We start from the raw sequence: 19,927 nt of genomic DNA on the forward strand, positions 1-19,927 counted from the left end.
CCACGCTCTCATCCGTCCGGCCGGAACGCGCAAGCGCAGGTGTTAGGTTCCGTCGCTTAAATGAGCACCCCGCCGACTCCGCCGCCCGAGGGGAGTTTTGGGCAGTGTTTTTTTCGTTTCTCGAACTGGGCAAAAGCGGGCATTTTGGCTGGTACGCCTTCCAAGGAATCTATACAATGCAAGACTTCAGGGAGTTGGCATCACAAGGAACCAACGTGCAAATCATGCCCTAAGACCTAGAGCCAAGCGTCCTATAAATCCGTATTTGGCTATTTCTTCCTCTTATCCTTATGGGCATTTTGCAAATAGGATGCTTTATGGATTCAGCACGCTTCCCCCTGGCGGCTAGGGGCGGACATTTAGGTAAGTCGACCCAGTTTCTCGTTGCAGGTCATAGAATCATAGGATTGTAGAGCTGGAAGAATCTCAGCTAAAGCCTCCATGACAGATGGTCAGCCAAGCTCTGCTTAAAAACCTTTCCACTGTCAAACGGCTCTTACTGTCAGAGGTTTTCCTTTCATGCTTCACGCATCTCTTGCTCCTTCCCCGTCCTCCTCTTTCCTTTCTCTCCATACTGACTTGCCCTTGTTTATTTCCTTCCTGCTTTAACTATTTTTACTGTTCACTAAGGAGAGTTCGTTGAACATACTTCTAAGAAAACCTGCTCGTCTTGCCAGTGGGCGCATTTGCCAAGCGATGACAAGCCAGTAGAATAAGGCTGGGATTTTAGACTGAGGGAAAGTTCTGTTGAAATGGGTGGGAACTCCAGGTGAGCAAGCATAGAACCAGTATGGAAAAGCTGTGGCACAAGTTTGGGGAAATCCTAAGGGAGTGAAAATTCTGAATCTCATCTAGATTCTCCGGAACTTTACAATTATAACCCATGGGGCAAGCCCCGTGACATTTCATGGGACGGAAGTCACACGACTGCTTCCTACACACTACATCTTTAAAGCACATCCAAAGCACATTCTCCACCACCAAAGAATTCTGGGCACTGTAGTTTAGCCCTCACAGAATTACAATTTGCAGTAACTCTTAACAAACTACAGTACCCAGATTTCGGGGGGGGGGGGGTAGAGGGGAGAAAACTGTGTTTCCAATGTGCTTTAAAGGTATGCTTTAGTATAAACACAGAAGACCTGCACAAAGCCACCACTGCTACCGTCGGTTTTCCTCGAGCTGCAGCGAGCGTGGGCGCCGTGAGTGTGCGTCGCTTTTCCCCAGCTGCGTCTGTTCAGTGCACCTGCGCAAGGCCCTGGGTATCCCCCTTCCTTAAGCGAGAGGTGCCGCCACTGCTTTTCCCGCCAAGCTCTGAGGTGAAGGTGGCGGCGGCAGAGAAAGCGGCGCCTCTAGCCATGCTTTTAAGGGAGCTTGAAGTGGTGTACTGTAAGTGGTTCTTTCTGCCCACCTCCCTATTCTATCTGCACGGCAACCATGTGACATAGGTCAGGCTGTGTTAAGTTGTAGGTGAACATATCAGACGACACAGCGATTCTTCAAACAGCTCTTGTTTATTCACAGGCCAGAACAGAACTGAACTGAAGGGTTCAGCCAGCCTGCTTATATAAAGCTCCACTACAACGCAACAGTAAGCACTTTCTGTAACTATCCAATCACTGAACGTCACTTTCAATCCCTTATTTGCATATGTGGACCTGAGTGAAAACTATCTACAGTATCCTCCTGTTGGCCCAGGGTGAGAACTTTGGTACATAACAGGCTGAGAGGCAGTGACTGGGTCCCCAAGGTCGCAGCCAGTGAGCTTAATAGCTGAGTGGAGAATTTGCAGCTCTGAAGTTGCCCCAGCCCACTTGGAACTGGAGCTTGGAACTGCCCACCCTCCTTTGAACTGGCTTGCACTTCCATCCTGTGAAGTGCTCAGATCCTGGCATGCTAGTTTTCACAGCCATGGCAATGGAAGAGAAGCCAGATTCAGAATCAACCAAAACACAATCAACATCCACCTCTTCAACCAATCAGGGCAAGCCTGCCCCTGTAAAACCAAACTATGACCTGAAGTTCACGCTGGCAGGACACACAAAAGCTGTCTCATCAGTGAAATTCAGTCCCAATGGGGAGTGGCTGGCCAGTTCTTCAGCCGATACGCTTATAAAAATCTGGAGCGCCTATGACGGCAAATTTGAGAAAACCATATCTGGCCACAAGCTGGAAATCTCTGATGTTGCTTGGTCATCTGATTCAAACCTCCTTGTATCTGCCTCAGATGACAAAACTCTCAAAATTTGGGATGTGAGCTCAGGGAATTGCTTGAAAACCCTGCAGGGTCACATCAACTATGCCTTCTGCTGCAATTTCAACCCACAGTCCAACCTCATTGTCTCAGGATCCTTTGATGAGAGTGTGAGGATATGGGAAGTCCAAACCGGGAAGTGCCTAAAAACCTTGCCAGCCCATTCTGACCCAGTTTCAGCAGTGCACTTTAACCGTGATGGCTCCCTGATAGTGTCCAGCAGCTATGATGGCCTCTGCCGAATCTGGGATACAGCTTCAGGACAGTGCTTGAAAACACTGGTTGAGGATGACAATCCCCCTGTGTCTTTTGTGAAGTTCTCTCCCAATGGCAAATATATTCTAGCTGCAACGCTGGACAACACTCTTAAGCTTTGGGATTACAGCAAAGGCAAGTGCCTAAAGACCTACACAGGCCACAAGACCGAGAAGTACTGCATCTTTGCCAACTTCTCTGTTACTGGTGGAAAGTGGATCGTGTCCGGTTCGGAGGACAACTTGGTTTACATTTGGAACCTCCAAACAAAAGAGATTGTACAGAAGCTGCAAGGGCATACAGATGTTGTGATCTCTACAGCTTGCCATCCAACGGAGAACATCATTGCCTCAGCAGCTCTAGAAAACGACAAAACAATTAAACTTTGGAAGAGTGACTGTTAAAATGCTTTCAGCATCACTTCAGAGACTGCTGGGGGGTGTCTCTGTCTTTGTTTTTTGAAGACCCATTTGCCAGGAAACAAAGCAACCTTTGAGAAGGTGATGTCGGCTAGTCTTGGATCAAATAACTTCTCTCTTTGGCTTGCCTCCAAACTGGGCAAATATAGCGGGGGGTTGGGGGGATGCGGGTGGCGCTGTGGGTTAAACCACAGAGCCTAGGACTTGCCGATCAGAAGGTCGGCAGTTCGAATCCCCGTGACGGGGTGAGCTCCCGTTCCCCGGTCCCTTCTCCTGCCAACCTAGCAGTTCGAAAGCACGTCAAAGTGCAAGTAGATAAATAGGTACCGCTCTGGCGGGAAGGTAAAAGAAAGTAGAGCCTGTCATTTGCTACTGGGGACTTGCCTTGAGACTAGCTCTTCAGAAAGATAGAGGCTAAAAAATACTGTCTCTGCTTTGTTGGGGAAGAGGCCATGAGTTCAAGTCTCTGAAGGTTTTTCTTACATTGAAATGCACTGTTGGGCGAGTCTCCAATAAAGGAAGTTGGTTGAGTGAAGAATTGAGAAATCAATTTCCTTTCAGGGATGGAGGCCTCATTGCTCACTACTGAAGCATTGCTGCTGATAAACACGATGTAGGAGAAATTAAAGATTAAGCAGCCATATTGCTACTTTTAAGTAGCAGGAATAGGAACACTTGCTCATTTGTCTCCAGGGGCATGCAATCAGACTCGCCCTGTATTGGAAAGGAATCATTATCTACCCCAATTGCAGGTCAGCATGTTATGTAATAGGGATGCAGGTGGCGCTGTGGGTTAAACCACAGAGCCTAGGACTTGCCAATCAGAAGGTCGGCAGTTCGAAACCCCACGACGGGGTGAGCTCCCGTTCCTCGGTCCCTGCTCCTGCCAACCTAGCAGTTTGAAAGCACATCAAAGTGCAAGTAGATAAATAGGTACCGCTCCAGCGGGAAGGTAAACGGCGTTTCCGTGTGCTGCTCTGGTTCGCCAGAAGCGGCTTAGTCCTGCTGGCCACCTGACCCGGAAGCTGTACGCCAGCTCCCTCGGCCAGTAAAGCGAGATGAGCGCCGCAACCCCAGAGTCGGCCACGACTGGACCTAATGGTCAGGGGTCCCTTTACCTTTTACCTAATAAAAAGGTTCTGTTTTCTTTGATGAATTGGTGGCTTTTCCTGCTGGGAATCCATTCACTATTCTCTCCTTGGAGAATAAGATGACATTCTCATTGCTTGGAGGGAACTCTGTCTCCTAACAGCAACCACCACCAAGTCAAAAACTTAAGAAAGAAAGAATCTGGATATGTTAACATTTTTAAAGAAAAAGAAAAAACAATCCAGTCAGGTAGGCTGTAGTACATAAAACTTTAAATAGAAGAGCCATGGTGGCAATTTTTGTAACGTGACCAAACAAGTGTTCTTTTTTTTTTTTTTAAAAAAAATATTTATTAAATGTTTTATAGTTATAAAAAGAAGAAAAAAAAGTAGAGAAAAACAATACATAAACACAACAGACAATACATCAACAATAAAAAGATACAATACAACAAAAAAGAAAACAAAGACATTTAAAGACACATCCACGTTTCATATCTATATCTTTCATTTACTTATTTCCTCGACATCCTTGCACCTCCCTTTTTGTATTCTAGTTCATATTAGCTGGTTCAACAAATCCTTTCCCTCTTCTTCAATTTTTATTCTCTAATTTATCCTAACACAATTTAACCTTAAAATTTTCCACTTTGACACATTAATAATTAATTTTCATATAATTCTTAAGAACACTTCTGCTAGAACCATGTAACTTCATTCCAATATTCTTCTAACATTCATTAATTTTGCAGTATTTCTGTAAATACACTTTAAATTTTTTCCAATCTTCTTCCACCGACTCCTCTCCCTGTTCTCGGATTCTGCCAGTCATTTCTGCCATTTCCATATAGTCCATCAGCTTCATCTGCCATTCTTCCCGGGTGGGTAGCTCTTGTGTCTTCCAGTACTTTGCGATCAGTATTCTTGCTGCTGTTGTGGCATACATAAAAAAAGTTCTATCTTTCTTTAACACCAATTGGCCGACCATGCCCAGGAGAAAGGCCTCTGGTTTCTTCAGACAAACAAGTGTTCTTTTGCCTTGCACCTCTTCACAGTTCCTATGCATCCAAGTTTCCAGAACCTGTGATTTCTTTCTTTGTCCTTCTGTGTAATGCACCCTGTTCTTCATGCTCTCCGGTAGATGCTACTTGACAGTAAAAGTCTTTTCACGCTTTTCACTCCACCCCCACCCCAAATTATCTGTTCAACCTCTGTCTTGCAAAGTTCTTGCTTGTGGCTTTTTGTTTGCTTTTACTTAAAAAAGTATATTCTGGCAAATTTCACAAATTCTGTACAGTTATTTCAATGAAAAAAACAAAACAAAAATACACATTTTATCTTGGAAACCTCATTGTATGAACTTGTATTTGCTAATGGTATGGCTTTATTCTATCTCCCCCCCCCCCCTTCCACATTGGTATATCCCTTTTCTACTCTTTTGCGTTTATCAATATTTTACACATTCTTTCTCTGCGCTTATCAATATTTTACCATATGCACAATAAAAAAGTGGGATTCTTTTGTGAGGAAAAAAAGAAAGAAAAGAAAACCTGCATAAAAAGGTTCGTGGTTTTTTTTGAGGCAGGTAGGGAAGGATTATAGGGACATGGGTGGCGCTGTGGGTTAAACCACAGAGCCTAGGACTTGCTGATCAGAAGGTCAGCGGTTTGAATCCCTGTGACAGGGTGAGCTCCCGTTGCTCAGTCCCTGCTCCTGCCAACCTAGCAGTTGGAAAGCACATCAAAGTGCAAGTAGATAAATAGGTACCGCTCCAGTGGGAAGGTAAACGGCATTTCCATGTGCTGCTTTGGTTTGCCAGAAGCGGCTTAGTCATGCTGGCCACATGACTCGGAAGCTGTACGCCGGCTCCCTCGGCCAATAAAGCGAGATGAGTGCCGCAACCCCAGAGTCGGTCACGACTGGATCTAATGGTCAGGGGTCCCTTTACCTTTACCTTAGGGAAGCATTATTTGCATATCCTGATCATGGTGAAAAATGCAACACCCCTCCTTTCTGCCTGTCACTGCTTCTTCCAGTTTGCATCAAACCAAAGAAATATCCCAACCGAAGGCAATTTTTGACACCTGGAGGCTGCACAAAAATAAGCAGATATGAGGAGGAAAAGTGATAAAGGTCCACTTTGTAGAGTTGACCAGCACACTTGTGGGAATGAGGGCCAGGGAACGAAGAAGCCTGCCCAAAATTTGGTAAAGCACAAAATTAAGCACAGGTGTGGAGGGATTATAAAGCTAGGAGCCAGCCTTCAAGAAAGCATGGTATCAACGGGCCAAGTTTTTCTATGGGTCGCTTTCCTTTTAAAAGAGTTGCCAGAGATACAAATAATTAATAATGTTTCTTTTAGTGGCAATATAAGCTAGAGGAACTGTCCTAAACACCAACCAAATCTGTGGGCATAGTCATATAAAGGTTTAGCAGCATAGAGGTAACTGCATGGATGTTTAGGACTAATGCTGTGACTCCTCTTGTCCTTTTTATTTCTTTTTTTGTTGTTGTTTTCATTGTTCTATTTTCTGGAAAGCAATAAAAGATCATTTAAAAGTCAGATCAAGTGTATTTTAATGTTTCTCCTGAAGGACAAAAGCCTAGCCTTATTGAATCGTGATTATGAACTGTATACACTAGATCAGACAGAACCAGCTTTAAAGGTAAAGGTAAAGGGACAGCAGCGGGAGGCCCCATCAGCTAAAGTGGTGCTTCAGGTTAAGAACAGTTTCAGGTTAAGAACGGACCTCTGGAACGAATTAAGTACTTAACCTGAGGTACCACCGTATGCAGGGATTTATGATATGTAAAATGAACCATGGAAAGTGGGAAAGAAGGGAAGTCACTGATATCTTAAGGATGTAAAAACGAGTACTTTAAATTGTAAATCAGAAAAATTAAATATACACACACACACACACACACACACAGAGAGAGAGTGGAGAGGTTATGGGGGGCATCGCTTGGAGCGCAGACTCGGAGGCCTCTTTCCCAGCCCGCCTGGGCGTCCGCCTTCGTTCCCGCCTCCCGGGCGACTGCGGAGCCGCCGGCCAGCTTCGCCCCCTGGCGGGGCGGGCGTCGGGTTCCGCTTCCCAGGCCGCGCAGCGCCAGCTCCTCCTCCTCCTGCTGCTCTTTTTGCCGGGCGCGCGTCTCCAAAGCCGGCTGCTTTATAAAGGATCCGCGGCGGGCACCCCGAGGGGTCCGGGACAGGCGATGCGGACGAGCAGGTGGCGAGGCGCAGCGGCTGCAGGTAAGGCGGCGAGGGGGGCGCGCTGCTGCTGCTGCTGCAGCAACAGGCGCCCACGTGGCGCACCAGCCGGGCGCCTCTTGGGGAGCAGCTGTTTCGAGAGGCACCTCTGCCCAGGCCGGGCGCGCATTTTGCGCCCGTGCGTAATCCTGCCTGGGAAGCCCCAGAGCCCCCTTTGCGCCGCCCTGCCTCGCAAGGCCCCCAAACTTGCCTGGTGCCCTTGCTCTGGCAGCAGCAGGCGTGTCATTTTAGGGGATGCAACTTAAATTTTCTGCAAATTTCTCCGGTGACGGGTCTTTAAAAAATGAGGTTTTGGGGGTGAGGATTCCCATCTGCTGTTATTTTGGGGGCTTGGCAAGTCTGCATTTGATGAAGATGCACATAAAGCGCTTTAGGGAAACCAAGGATTTTAGTCTGACCTTCTGGCAATGCTAAACAGTTATAATGTGAAATGATGATATTAAATGATTGCACTTGGCAATCATTTTTTAACGACTTCTATGTCCAACCAGATGCCTATGGAAAGTTGGGCATGAGAGTGATTGATAGGGGAGATCACTGAAAATTGGGTGTGTCATCTTACTTACATCAGCAATAAGTGCTTTTTCACTAGTTCAAATTCACCCATAAGTATGGTATCCTTTTGGTTTTGGTAGTTCATTGAGATTACAGTACAGTAGTAAGCTTCCCATCCCCTCTAAAGAGATTGCTGAGTTGTTTTTCTGTTGGAATGGCAGCAACATCCGAAACTGGAAAAGAGGCTAGAAATCCATTTTTTGTGGCAGTAAAAGTGGTTTATAATAATAATAAAAAAACAATAACCAATTGATTAACCAAAGTGGTTAATTGACTACATGAGCTTCCCCTTTCCATCCAGACATAGGGCACTCCAGTCCTGGCACTGGACTGATGGTGTTGATGGAGATAAAAGTTTTTTTAAAAAAATATTGAATGCTTAAGGATTGTACAACAATCTCTTTTTTTAAAAAAAGCTGTTCCCCGCCTGTGGTGTTACTGGAAAGGATGTTCAAGTTTTGTTCTTTTGTTTTGCAGGCTCACTTTGGTAAGGGTTGAGTACAGTTGATGCATGAAAATGTTCCCCATTGCACTTTTTAATTTGGCTTTGTCTGAATCATTTTGGCAATTCTTGCAGAACCAGCATGACTTACCTAGTACTTGTGTTTAAGTAGGTTGCATTAGGAATTAGAAGGACTGGGGGAAACACGTGGGATTATGGGATAATGTTACTGCAGCACAGTTTAGTGTGTGCTAAATGCTTCCCTTTTATAGTGTGCTTTTTGTCTGTAATGTTCCTAATCTACCTAGATTGTTTATTTAATAAATGGACCATACATTCTCACAGCCTTCTCCTGGTCCCTGAATCTTAATGTATCTTAAACTATCATATCCATGCATACAATAATTTGTATAACTATGTACACACACTCATGACAGGCCTAGACGTATGGGGATGATAACTGGATAAAGTTTTGAATGTGTATGTGACAATGGTGGGTTGTTGATATTGGTAAGATTCTTACCCTCAGCAAGGTGGTGTTGTCCCCCTGCCTCCTGTTATGGAGGAATTTTGGCCCACAGTGTAATATGTCATGTGGTGTTGTTCACCTGAGGTTGTATTCACCTAATTTTAAGATCTGCTAAGGAACAGGTTTATTATTATTATGTCCTGATGTGTAAAACTACAGAATTCAAAGAGGGTGTACTTTATTTTTCTCATAACTGTAAGTCTAAAATCTAAAACTATATCATACTCAAGTCTTGTTCTATGTTTGTTAATCCTTTCATTCTTTCATTTGATGTTGTTCAGTGTGCAGGCACAATCATTTTCTTCTTTTCACCCTTTTAGAGGTACCCATCATATCTCCCTGTGGGCTGCAGCAAACCTGATGATTTAGAGCCACCACAAAACCAGTGAGAAACATGAAAACAAACCCTGTCATCCAAGCTGCCATTGACCTCACAGCAGGGGCTGTAGGTAAGTCTGAGGAAATCCTATTTTCGCAAGATCCTTTAGAAACTGATAGCCCTTCTCCAGGTGACAGCAATGAAAGGGCCTTAAACGTGCTGAGGGAGAGAACATGTTGACTTCACCATGCATCAGCAGCTTCCGTTGTGTTGCTTTCCTTCAGTGAAATCTTGGCTATTGCTGAAAGGTAAAAGTGTAAACATGTCCGTCTTAATAGTTTTCCAACTGTGGCTCTGAATTCATTTAGTGTTAGCTTTCATGAACATTTCAAAATACGTCACAAATAAATGTTGAGCAATAAAGGCAACCGGAGACAAGATAAATTTGTTTTCTGTGTTTCACGTTATTGAACCAATACAGGGTTAGTACACCAGTCAGTTGACCTCCTATTAGTCTGCAGTCAAATATTCCAACTCCTGTGTAAATAGCATCTTACTGGTTTTTTATTTCATCAGGGTGTGTTTTATTTTATATAAAAGTGTTTTGTTTTATATAAAGGTTTCTCCCACTGCCTGCCCGCTGTAACTGCAGGCATCTCCAGTCAGGAACCCAGCTGAGTGCCAGACTGGGAGCTTCAAGACCCGGGTTCAAATCTTCACTAAGCCATGTAGCTTATTAGGTGATGTTGAGTTACTGTCAGCCTAACCTCCTTCACAGTGCTGTGGTGAGGATAAAATAAATCACAGGTTTTTTTTATGGTAATAGCATTGTTTCACAAGAACAGCTGTTAATTTTTCTTTGAAAGTTAGCCTAAACGTAAAACCTGCTGATGTTGCTTTTTTTTGTTGTATCTTCCCTCTCCTAGCAAAAAAAAAGAGGCAACTGTTCTAGCAGTAAGTTGGTCACTGTTGCTTTCACAATTGCTAGCTGCTCACATCTCTCCAAGTTCAGAATGGCTTCCAAGAGCTGTGACTTCAGGCAGGGGCCTAGGAAGGTGGGCAGACCGTCCCAGGTGCCCTCACTGAGGCGGGTGACATTCGGTGCAGCCACAACTCCCAATCTTCCCCCAAGCCGTTGGGAAAAGGGGAGAGTTGCGCCGCGGTATTTCCTTTTTTATTATTATTATAAGATATTTATTAAAGTTTTCAATATATTACAAAGATTAAAGAAGAAAAATAAAAATAAAAAGAGAAAAAAAGAGAAAAAAATACAAAATAAAAACCTTTAAAAACAAATCAGTCTTTCCATTTCATATTTTTCATTTACTTGTTTCCCTGACCTCCCCACACCTCTCCTCCTTGCATTCCAATTCAATTGGTTAATTCAGCAAATCCTTTCCCTCTTTAATTTTATCTTAATCTTTTATCATAATATATTATAGCTTTAAATTATCACCTTTAACAATCCATTTTTACATATTCCTTAACATTGTTGCTAAAAAATCCCGCTTAACTTCAATCCAGCATCATTGTAATATTCATTAATTTTACAATGTTTCTGTAAGTAGTCTTTAAATTTCTTCCAATCTTCTTCCACTGACTCTTCTCCCTGGTCTCGGATTCTGCCGGTCATTTCCGCCAAGTCCATATAGTCCATCACCTTCATCTGCCATTCTTCCAAAGTGGGTAATTCTTGTGTCTTCCAGTACTTCGCGATAAGTATTCTTGCTGCCGTTGTAGCATACATAAAGAAAGTTCTATCCTTCTTTAACACCAATTGGCCAACCATGCCCAGGAGAAATGCCTCTGGTTTCTTCAGAAAGGTATATTTAAATACCTTTTTCATTTCGCCGGAAATGAACTGAAATGCCAGCGGTATTTCCCCCTTCCCCCTTCATTTTGACAGCTTGGGGGAGGCTTGGGAGTTGCGGGCGGTGTGCCGAATGGCCCCATAGGTGGCTTACTCCGCCCCCGGCGGCAGGACACACGCTATGCTCCGGCCCCCTGAGGGCCCTCCACACCACGCCCCCCCCCTCAGAAGTGCACCTGGCCTGGGCAGCATGGGCCTACGCTCCGCCATTGACTTCAGGACAAGCACTTATTTTTGGTTGGGTACATAGCTTTGCTCTGAGGAGCCTCCATGAGGCATGGATTTGTTTAGGGTGTGGGGATCAAGCTTTTTGTGTGGGCCGGCTTGGGAGAGCATGGTTTCATGGGCCAGGAGTGAAGCCAGCACTATTTTCTCCAAATTCAGCCACTCTGGGCCTTTGGCCTTAGGGAGACAGGGCCTCCACAATATAGGTCTCTGTGCAGATGACACAACCTTGATGGCAGAAAGTGAGGATGAATTAAAGAACCTTTTAATGAGGGTGAAGGAGGAGAGCGCAAAATATGGTCTGAAGCTCAACATCAAAAAAATGAAGATCATGGCCACTGGGCCCATCACCTCCTGGCAAATAGAAGGGGGGAAAATGGAGGCAGTGAGAGATTTTACTTTCTTGGGCTCCATGATCACTGCAGATGGTGACAGCAGCCACGAAATTAGAAGATGCCTGCTTCTTGGGAGAAAAGCAGTGACAAACCTAGACAGCATCTTAAAAAGCAGAGACATCACCTTGGCAACAAAGGTGCATATAGTTAAAGCTATGGTTTTCCAGTAGTTATGTATGGAAGTGAGAGCTGGACCATAAAGAAGGCTGATCGCAGAAGAATTGATGCTTTTGAATTCTGGTGATGGAGGAGACTCTTGAGAGTCCCATGGACTGCAAGAAGATCAAAGATCAAACCTATCCATTCTGAAGGAAATCAGCCCTGAGTGCTCACTGGAAGGACCGATCCTGAAGCTGAGGCTCCAAGACTTTGGCCACCTCATGAGAAGAGAAGACTCCCTGGAAAAGACCCTGATGTTGGGAAAGATGGAGGGCACAAGGAGAAGGGGACGACAGAGGACGAGATGGTTGGACAGTGTTTTTGAAGCTACAAACATGAGTTTGACCAAACTGCGGGAGACAGTGGAAGACAGGAGTGCCTGGTGTGCTCTGGTCCATGGGGTCACGAAGAGTCGGACACTACTAAATGACTAAACAACAACAACAACAAGCCATTTTGCACCAATGTGTGTGCGCACTGTGCACTGGGAGGGGGGGGATGAGGATTAGGAAAAAATCAGGCTGTTGCTGCCCACTGTTTTGCAAACACTGTTCAGAAGAAGCATCATATAGTATCAGGTTGTTATTATATGACATTTCTTACACGTGTCCCATCGTTTTTCCAAGGAGCTCAGGGCCTCATAGTGAGGCTATCCCATCCCTCTCCCCCACCCCCTGACAACGCTGAAGTACAGTTGTTCAGAGAGGATGTGGTTATTTAACTACAATGGAACCTCGGTTCCCAAATGCCTCCATTTTGCATTTCAGTTCTCGAAAGCCGAAAACCCAGAAGTAAATGCTTCTGTTTTCGAATGTTTTTCGCAACCCGAACATGTGATGCGGCTTCCACTGAGTGCAAGAAGCTCTTGCAACCAATGGGAAGCCGTGCCTCGGTTTTCAAATGTTTCGGAAGCTGAATGGGCTTCCGGAACGGATTTCGTTCAAGAACCAAGGTACCACTGTACTGTTGGACTCAAGTCATTCTGGCTCTTGATATTACAGCTTTGCAGCACGTGCATTTGTACTGAAAGGAAATTAATTGGTAGTATTCTCAAGAATTAAGTAGTGCAGTGCCTATTCATTCTAGCAGTTGCTACTTTTAAGCATGCCACATCGCTTTTTCTCAGTCATAATTTTAGCTCTCTCAGAAACTCATTTCATTTTGCCTTATTTGCTTTGTTTCATTTTTTTAAAAAACTGCCCTTCCTCTGTTAAGATTCCAGGATGGTTTACAAAATATAGCTGAAACAATATATTACTTAAGGAAACTCATTTAAAACCTTAATCCATAAGGGGCATTGGTGAGTGAAGAGATTAAATTTGTGCTGTCGCAGGGAGACTTCTCATGTTTGCAAATGATTGTTGCTTTTTTGTGCAGGTGGCACTGCCTGTGTGATTACTGGCCAGCCATTCGATACCGCCAAGGTGAAAATGCAGACATTCCCTGCCATGTACCGAGGGCTTGTGGACTGTTTTGTGAAGACTTACAAGCAAGTGGGGTTTCGAGGCTTCTACAAGGGCACCACACCGGCTCTGGTCGCTAACATTGCTGAAAACGCAGTGCTCTTCATGTGTTACGGCTTTTGTCAAAACATTGTGAGGAGAATCGTTGGACTAGACAGGAAAGCAGAGTTGAGGTTGGTGACCGACTTTCGTATTCCCTCATATACCATTCTTGTCACCAAAGGTAAAGGGACCCCTGACCATTAGGTCCAATCGTGGCCGACTCTGGGGTTGCGGTGCTCATCTCGCTTTACTGGCTGAGGGAGCCGGCGTACAGCCTCCGGGTCATGTGGCCAGCATGACTAAGCCGCTTCTGGCAAACCAGAGCAGTGCACAGAAATGCCGTTTACCTTCCCGCTGGAGCGGTACCTATTTATCTACTTGCACTTTGACGTGCTTTCAGACTGCTAGGTTGGCAGGAGCAGGGACTGAGCAACGGGAGCTCACCCCGTTGTGGGGATTCGAACCGCCAATCTGCTGATTGGCAAATCCTAGGCTCTGTGGTTTAACCCACAGCGCCACCCGCGTCCCTACTTGTCACTAGGAGATGCTAAAAATAAGTATCAAAAAGGCAGGGCTAGGAGCACAGTCCTTTTACTAGCTGCACAATGTATGACTTGATTATTTTATTTATTTTTTAAACTACAATGCATAAGGGAAAGGGGGCGGGAATCATATAATACGTTAATATTTTAGATAACAGAACAGTTATGGAAAAACAAAAGCAACATCGGCATACACTATATGAAGAAATATATTAGCTGTATGTGATTCTGTTCTCAAACATGTTTAACAGAGGAAGGAAGATTAAGAGAGAGAGGACGTAGATGAAATTTTAACATAATTGAGTTGTATCCAATGTTTGTCAGAGTGGACCCACTGAAACCAATGGAAATGACTAAATTCGGTCCATTAATTTTAGTGAATCTGTTTTGAGTCTTAGTTGGAATCACCCCATTGTAGCTTTATGGAATAAGTTGCGTCTTGTGGCTGGGAAATTCCTTACAAATTTGCTAGAGGAGTTTGATAGGAAAGGCGTCAACCAATGATATTTCAGTTATACCATATCCTGCCTGACAGCTGGGATGGAATGCTTGATTCAGTACAGTGGTACCTCGCAAGACGAATGCCTCGCAAGACAAAAAACTCGCAAGACGAAAGAGTTTTTTGTTTTTTGAGTTGCTTCGCAAGACGAATTTCCCTATGGGCTTGCTTCGCAAGACGAAAACATTTTGCGCCTTTTTCTTAAAACCGTCAATGCATTCCTATGGGAAACCGTGTTTCGCAAGACGAAAAATTCACAAGACGAAAAAAATCGCAGAACGAATTAATTTCGTCTTGCGAGGCACCACTGTACATCTCTTCCTATCCTGATTCTGCACTGGAAGCCAGATGCCCTGGTCCTTGTACTAACAATGCCCCCTGCTTCTGTGTGTGGGACCATTCTGTTGTTCTAAGGTGCTCCTCTGCAGGGAGAACTGGAACTCTGCCTGGCCACCGTGGTGATGCAGGTCAAAGATTCTAACTCCCGTGTGCCAAATACAATTTGTCTTTCTTGCAGTGACCTTCAAAATGCTGCTGCTGGCTCCTTTGCTTCTGCCTTTGCCACCTTGGTCCTCTGTCCCACAGAACTCGTGAAGTGTCGCCTGCAGGCCATGCACGAAATGCAGTTATCTGGGAAGATTGTGCACGGACACAAGTAAGTATTGTTTAGAACAGGGGTCAGCAACCTAAGGCCCATGGGCCATAAGCAGCCCATGGGGGTCGTTTAACCGGCCTATAGACCCCCGCTGGCCGCTTGGTCGGTTGGCTCCCGTGTGCCACGCTAAACCAGCACAGAGCAGAGCAGGGACTACCTTCCGCAATGCTGGCCGGCTTCCCATTGGCTGCAGGAAGCTCCTGCAGCCATTGGGAAGCTGCACACACCTCCTCCGGAAATTTTAGCTGTCAACTGTCCCTTATTTGGTGGGACAGTCCCTTATCCCAGCGCCGTGTCCCGCTGCTGTCCCTTATTGATGACGTCCCTTAAATTTCCCGGGTTTCAAAGGAAGCAGCTCCTCTCCCTCCCTCCCTGCCGGCCAGGGAGGAGGGAGGCTCCAACTGTGTTGCTTGGCTGCGTTGCTCACCCAATAAGGAGTCTAAGAACGACTGGAGGGGGGGGACTTGCATGCCTTGTGCCGATCAAATCGGCCGCGTTGCCTGGGGACTCGCCTTTGCTCAGCGCTTCCCAGCGGAGAGGTGACGGTGGTTTTCCTTGAGGCTTCGTTTGGCTAGGACTTGCCGATCAGAAGGTTGACGGTTCGGATCCCCGCGACGGGGTGAGCTCCCGTTGCTTGGTCCCTGCTCCTGCCAACCTAGCAGTTCGAAAGCACGTCAAAGTGCAAGTAGATAGATAGGTACCGCTCCGGCGGGAAGGTAAATGGTGTTTCCATGCGCTGCTCTGGTTCGCCAGAAGCGGCTTAGTCATGCTGGCCACATGACCTGGAAGCAGTACGCCGGCTCCCTCGGCCAATAAGCGAGATGAGCACCGCAACCCCAGAGTCGGCCACGACTGGACCTAATGGTCAGGGGTCCCTTTACCTAACAAGGTCCATGGCCTGAGATTCTGCTACCCTTGATGGCAAGCATGATCCTTTGGATAAAAGGCTGCCATGATTGCTGCCTGAAACAGAGTATGAATTGTTGCCGGCTCAGTCTTGGGGATGAGGCATCTTTGCTGTAGCTGAATTGCAGGCAAAGGCATGGCAGAGAAGTAAAGCTCAGAATTCCCCCCTGGCTGTTTGGCTTCCGCAATGGCAAGTGCTCAAGAATCTCCTGTATGGGAATGGAATTATTTTATATATACAGAGTTGCTTCCTGGCCTCCATAGGCCACATCCCAGTCCAGAAGCAAAAGGCCCTGCGATAAGCTTGGGCAGTTGTGTGTGTATATATCCCTGCCCAAACCACATTTTTGGTCTCTGTGGAAGCCGCCCAGAGTGGCTGGGTAAACCCAGGCAGATGGGCGGGGTACAAATAATAAATTATTATTATTATTGTAAGAGATGGTGATTTCATAAAAATGGGGTGTTTATTCAAGGATCCCCATGCATCTATCCTAATTATGTCAAGTTTCTCCCTTCAACAGGAGGCTGTGATTCACTTATTCCTGTAGAGCAGTGTTTTCCAAACTTGGTTCTCCAGCTGTTTTGAGACTACAACTCCCATCATCCCTAGCGAGCAGGATGATGGTCAGGGATGATGGGTGTTGTAGTCCAAAAACAGCTGGAGACTCAAGTTTGGGAAGCCCTGCTGTAGAGCTTGGCCTCAGATGTATCTAGAGCTCAGACTGCGATCCTGGGCATATCTTACAAGTGGTTTGGCAACTCAAGACGAAAATTTTCATCTGAGATAACCAGTGACTGGACATTTGCTTGTCTACATCGTACAAAACCACTGATAAAGCTGGACTTGATTCTTGAGGAACGGAAGCCTCCGATTTAATTTTCTGTGACTATTTCGTTATCCCACCATGTTCTAGGACAGGAGCTTGACGTTCCTAATTGTGCTTCTGCCAGCCATGTGGGTACAAGGCCTTGAGCAAATGGCCCCCCTCTTTCAAAAAATAATAATTCACACAGTCAGTTTCCATTTACGTAACTGTTCTGACAGTTTTGTATCCTCTCTTAGTACAGTTTGGTCAGTAGTGAAAGGTGTTCTGAAAAAGGACGGTCCCTTTGGATTCTACCGTGGATGGTCCAGCACTTTGCTGCGCGAAATCCCAGGCTATTTTTTGTTCTTCGGAGGCTATGAACTGAGCCGAACGTTTTTTGCATTCGGAAGGCCAAAAGAGGAATTAGGTATGTTGTTTGACTTGTTAAGGGTGTTCAAATGAGTCTAAATCGTTCTGATAGAGCAACCTTCCATAGGGTTTTTTACAGTATTTCTAATGTTGGGAATGAAACTTCTCCAATTCCTTCCATAAACGAATGTTTATGAAGTGCATTGACTTGGTTCTGCAGTCAGCCGTGCTGTTTCAAAATACACTGATTGGCAATTGGACAATTTCTTATGAAACTGGATTACTGGAATATATTTTTACATGTAGCACTAGTGATGGGGTGTTAAGAGGATGCACATCCTACGTATCTTATGGTTGTAGAGATGAATTCTACACCTGCTCTTTGACATCACCAGAGTTTTGCATTTGGACTCACCTGCCCCAAAGCAAGAGCATTTGAGAGAGACAAGTGTTGTCCTCATTCCCTGCAATACAGCAGTCATCTCAACAGCTGGCTAGCAGTACACACAGAGGCTCAGCTGAGAGCACATCCCAAGAAAGGCCAAAGGGACAATGAAGTAGGAATGGAAAGACAGGTAGCATACGATTAAAATTAACTCCCCATGTGTCAAATCTATATCTGCCTGCTGACCTTCCCTCGGAGATTTAATGCATCTTGTAGTTTTTGTACATGTTGTGGCCGTGTGTGTGTGTGTGTGTAGAATTTGTTTTTACACTACTAGAGTGAGGGAAACGGATGGATGTTTTGCTTCAGGTGCCGAGACGTCTTAGGCCACCTCTGCTTGGTTTTGTAGGTCCTGTGGCACTGATGATCAGCGGCGGTTTCGGTGGCATGTGTCTCTGGATTGCTGTATATCCCATTGACTGCATCAAATCTAGAATTCAGGTTCTTTCCATGGCTGGAAAACAGGCAGGCTTCATGGTAACCTTTGCAAGTGTGCTCCGGAAAGAAGGTTAGAAAATGAAACTGCAACCAGGGCTATGGGACGGGGAATATCAAGGAATCTGTACTGACACAAATTGTGGACTATACCTAGAACTAAATGTCTTGTGTTCCATAGCCTTTATATATTTGTTTTTATTTATATATTATCTACTAATCTATTATCTCTGCCTCTAATTCCTGCTAAGGCAGGCATAGGCAAACTCGGCCCTCCAGATGTTTTGGGACTACAGCTCCCACCATCCCTGACCACTGGTCCTGTTAGCTAGGGGATGATGGGAGTTGTAGTCCCAAAACATCTGGAGGGCTGTTTGCCTGTGCCTGTGTTACGGCAATCCTCACCATAAATGAATCCCATTTTGGTATTAAGCAGTATGGGTTGCATGCAACTAACTTTTACTCAAGAGTAGACCCAGTAAAATTAATGGCTATGACTAACTTGGGTCCATTAATTTCAATGGATTTACTCTGAATAGCAGTATGTAAGCCCTCTGTGATAGCATGAGACAATCTCAGGGTCATGGGTAGTTTATACTATTCTATATATAAATAATGCCATTATTCCTCGTTTTTAAAAATGCTGTAGTTGCACCTAAGCTTTTAAGAAACAGGAGGGAGACTGGTTCCAAGCAGCAGCTTTTGTTAACACTTTAACTCTTATTGACAGGTGTTTTTGCCTTGTATTCGGGACTGAAACCTACAATGATCCGAGCTTTCCCAGCCAATGGTGCATTGTTCCTTGCCTATGAATACAGTCGGAAACTGATGATGAACCAGTTTGATATGTAATATTTTTTATTGTAGACTTAAAATCATTGGAAACCTTTATAGGTCATGAGAGCTGCTGCAAGAACAAAACAAAAAATCAAGTTTTAAAGATTCTGGTTTTATTTTTTAAAGTATCATGTTTTAAATAAATATGTTGGGGTTTTTTCTAAACTTTGTGTGGTTCAGTGCCTAGACAACTGCAGATAATAAGATCTCTTAGGAGAGCTTGGGTGGTCAACTAATATAAGAGCTATACAAGCAATGCTGTGTTGTTGTTTTTTAAAAAAGCATGTTAAAGTAACACATTTAATTCTGTCAGGTTATAGTAACTTCCATGCCTTAAGAGCAGAGAAACACCTGTCCGGACTTAATCTGTTGGGAAGCCAAACAACATTAAGAATTCTATACAACTGGCTTGGCAAATTTGCTTATGTGACTCACCAGCACTAAAAGGGAAGGTAAAAGTAAAAAGGTAAAGGACCCCTGGATGGTTAAGTCCAGTCAAAGGTGACTATGGGGTACTGTACTCTACTCGCTTTTCAGGCCGAGGGAGCCTGAGCAATGGGAGCTCACCCCATCACATGGATTCAAACTGCCGGCCTTCCGACTGGCAAGCCCAAGAGGCTCAGTGGTTTAGACCACAGCGCCACCCGCGTCCCCATAAACCAGCACTAAATAGTAGCTAATGCATGGAAGCACAAGCTGCCCCATATATGCTACCCCCAATGTCACCGCTCTTATGTTGCTAGTGAAATCAAGAAAATGAATCTTGCAGTTAAGTGCAGTAGCTTATATTCACATCTGAGTTTTCTGTTTCGCTACAGAGTTCTACAGAGCAGTTTTGCTCCATCTTTTGTGTGCACACTTCTCAGAATATCTTAAAAGTAATATTGCCTTTTCCTTTAGGAAGAAACAAAATAAGGGAGAATTACTGGTGTGTAAAAGTGGCAGAGAAGGTTTATGTCTTTTTAAAGACAGCAAATTGAATATGGCTTAAGCTGCTGTAAAGGGACGCGGGTGGCGCTGTGGTCTAAACCACAGAGCCTAGGGCTTGCCGACCGGAAGGTCAGCAGTTTGAATCCCTGCGAAGGGGTGAGCTCCCGTTCAGTCCCAGCTCCTTCCCACCTAGCAGTTCGAAAGCATGTAAAGTGCA

General features: G+C 45.0%; 2 protein-coding genes and 1 long non-coding RNA gene across 5 annotated transcripts in view; all 3 read left to right on the forward strand.

Moving 5' to 3' along the window:
* The window catches only part of LOC310675278, a 147,811-nt gene that overhangs the window by 81,476 nt on the left and 46,408 nt on the right, over positions 1–19,927 (forward strand). The window contains exon 1 of one of the 2 annotated variants that reach the window (XR_014510024.1): positions 6,720–6,796. The exons of the other annotated variant lie outside the window; for it this stretch is intronic. This is a non-coding gene — a long non-coding RNA (uncharacterized lncRNA). Of the gene's footprint in view, positions 1–6,719; positions 6,797–19,927 lie in introns of those variants that run through there. 2 annotated transcript variants of the gene reach the window in all.
* Positions 24–6,579, forward strand: LOC310675208 (WD repeat-containing protein 5-like). 2 transcript variants are annotated; one of them, XM_083435463.1, is made up of 4 exons: positions 24–363; positions 1,525–3,098; positions 3,709–4,323; positions 5,035–6,579. In XM_083435463.1, exon 2 carries the CDS (start codon positions 1,894–1,896, stop codon positions 2,911–2,913), a length of 1,020 nt encoding a protein of 339 aa, XP_083291589.1. In that variant the 5' UTR covers positions 24–363; positions 1,525–1,893; the 3' UTR covers positions 2,914–3,098; positions 3,709–4,323; positions 5,035–6,579. The 2 variants fall into 2 exon arrangements, with proteins under 2 accessions (XP_083291589.1, XP_083291588.1); XM_083435462.1 differs by having other exon boundaries at positions 36–363; positions 3,709–4,335; positions 5,044–6,579.
* Positions 7,058–18,945, forward strand: SLC25A15 (solute carrier family 25 member 15). Its single transcript, XM_083435466.1, has 7 exons — positions 7,058–7,269; positions 9,134–9,262; positions 13,159–13,417; positions 14,845–14,982; positions 16,952–17,121; positions 17,858–18,016; positions 18,674–18,945. Exons 2-7 carry the CDS (start codon positions 9,208–9,210, stop codon positions 18,793–18,795), a joined length of 903 nt encoding a protein of 300 aa, XP_083291592.1. The 5' UTR covers positions 7,058–7,269; positions 9,134–9,207; the 3' UTR covers positions 18,796–18,945.

The sequence above is a fragment of the Podarcis tiliguerta genome (genome assembly GCF_965153285.1).
Source record: "Podarcis tiliguerta genome assembly, chromosome: 3".
NCBI classification, from domain to species: Eukaryota; Metazoa; Chordata; class Lepidosauria; order Squamata; family Lacertidae; genus Podarcis; species Podarcis tiliguerta.

Excerpts from the sequence above, each read along its gene's own strand:
- LOC310675208 (XM_083435463.1), top strand. The coding sequence starts at position 1,894 with ATGCTAGTTTTCACAGCCATGGCAATGGAAGAGAAGCCAGATTCAGAA.
- SLC25A15 (XM_083435466.1), top strand. The coding sequence starts at position 9,208 with ATGAAAACAAACCCTGTCATCCAAGCTGCCATTGACCTCACAGCAGGG. Across the intron at positions 14,983-16,951 it reads AAGATTGTGCACGGACACAA|TACAGTTTGGTCAGTAGTGA; the intron begins GTAAGTATTGTT and ends ATCCTCTCTTAG. Across the intron at positions 18,017-18,673 it reads AAGTGTGCTCCGGAAAGAAG|GTGTTTTTGCCTTGTATTCG; the intron begins GTTAGAAAATGA and ends TCTTATTGACAG.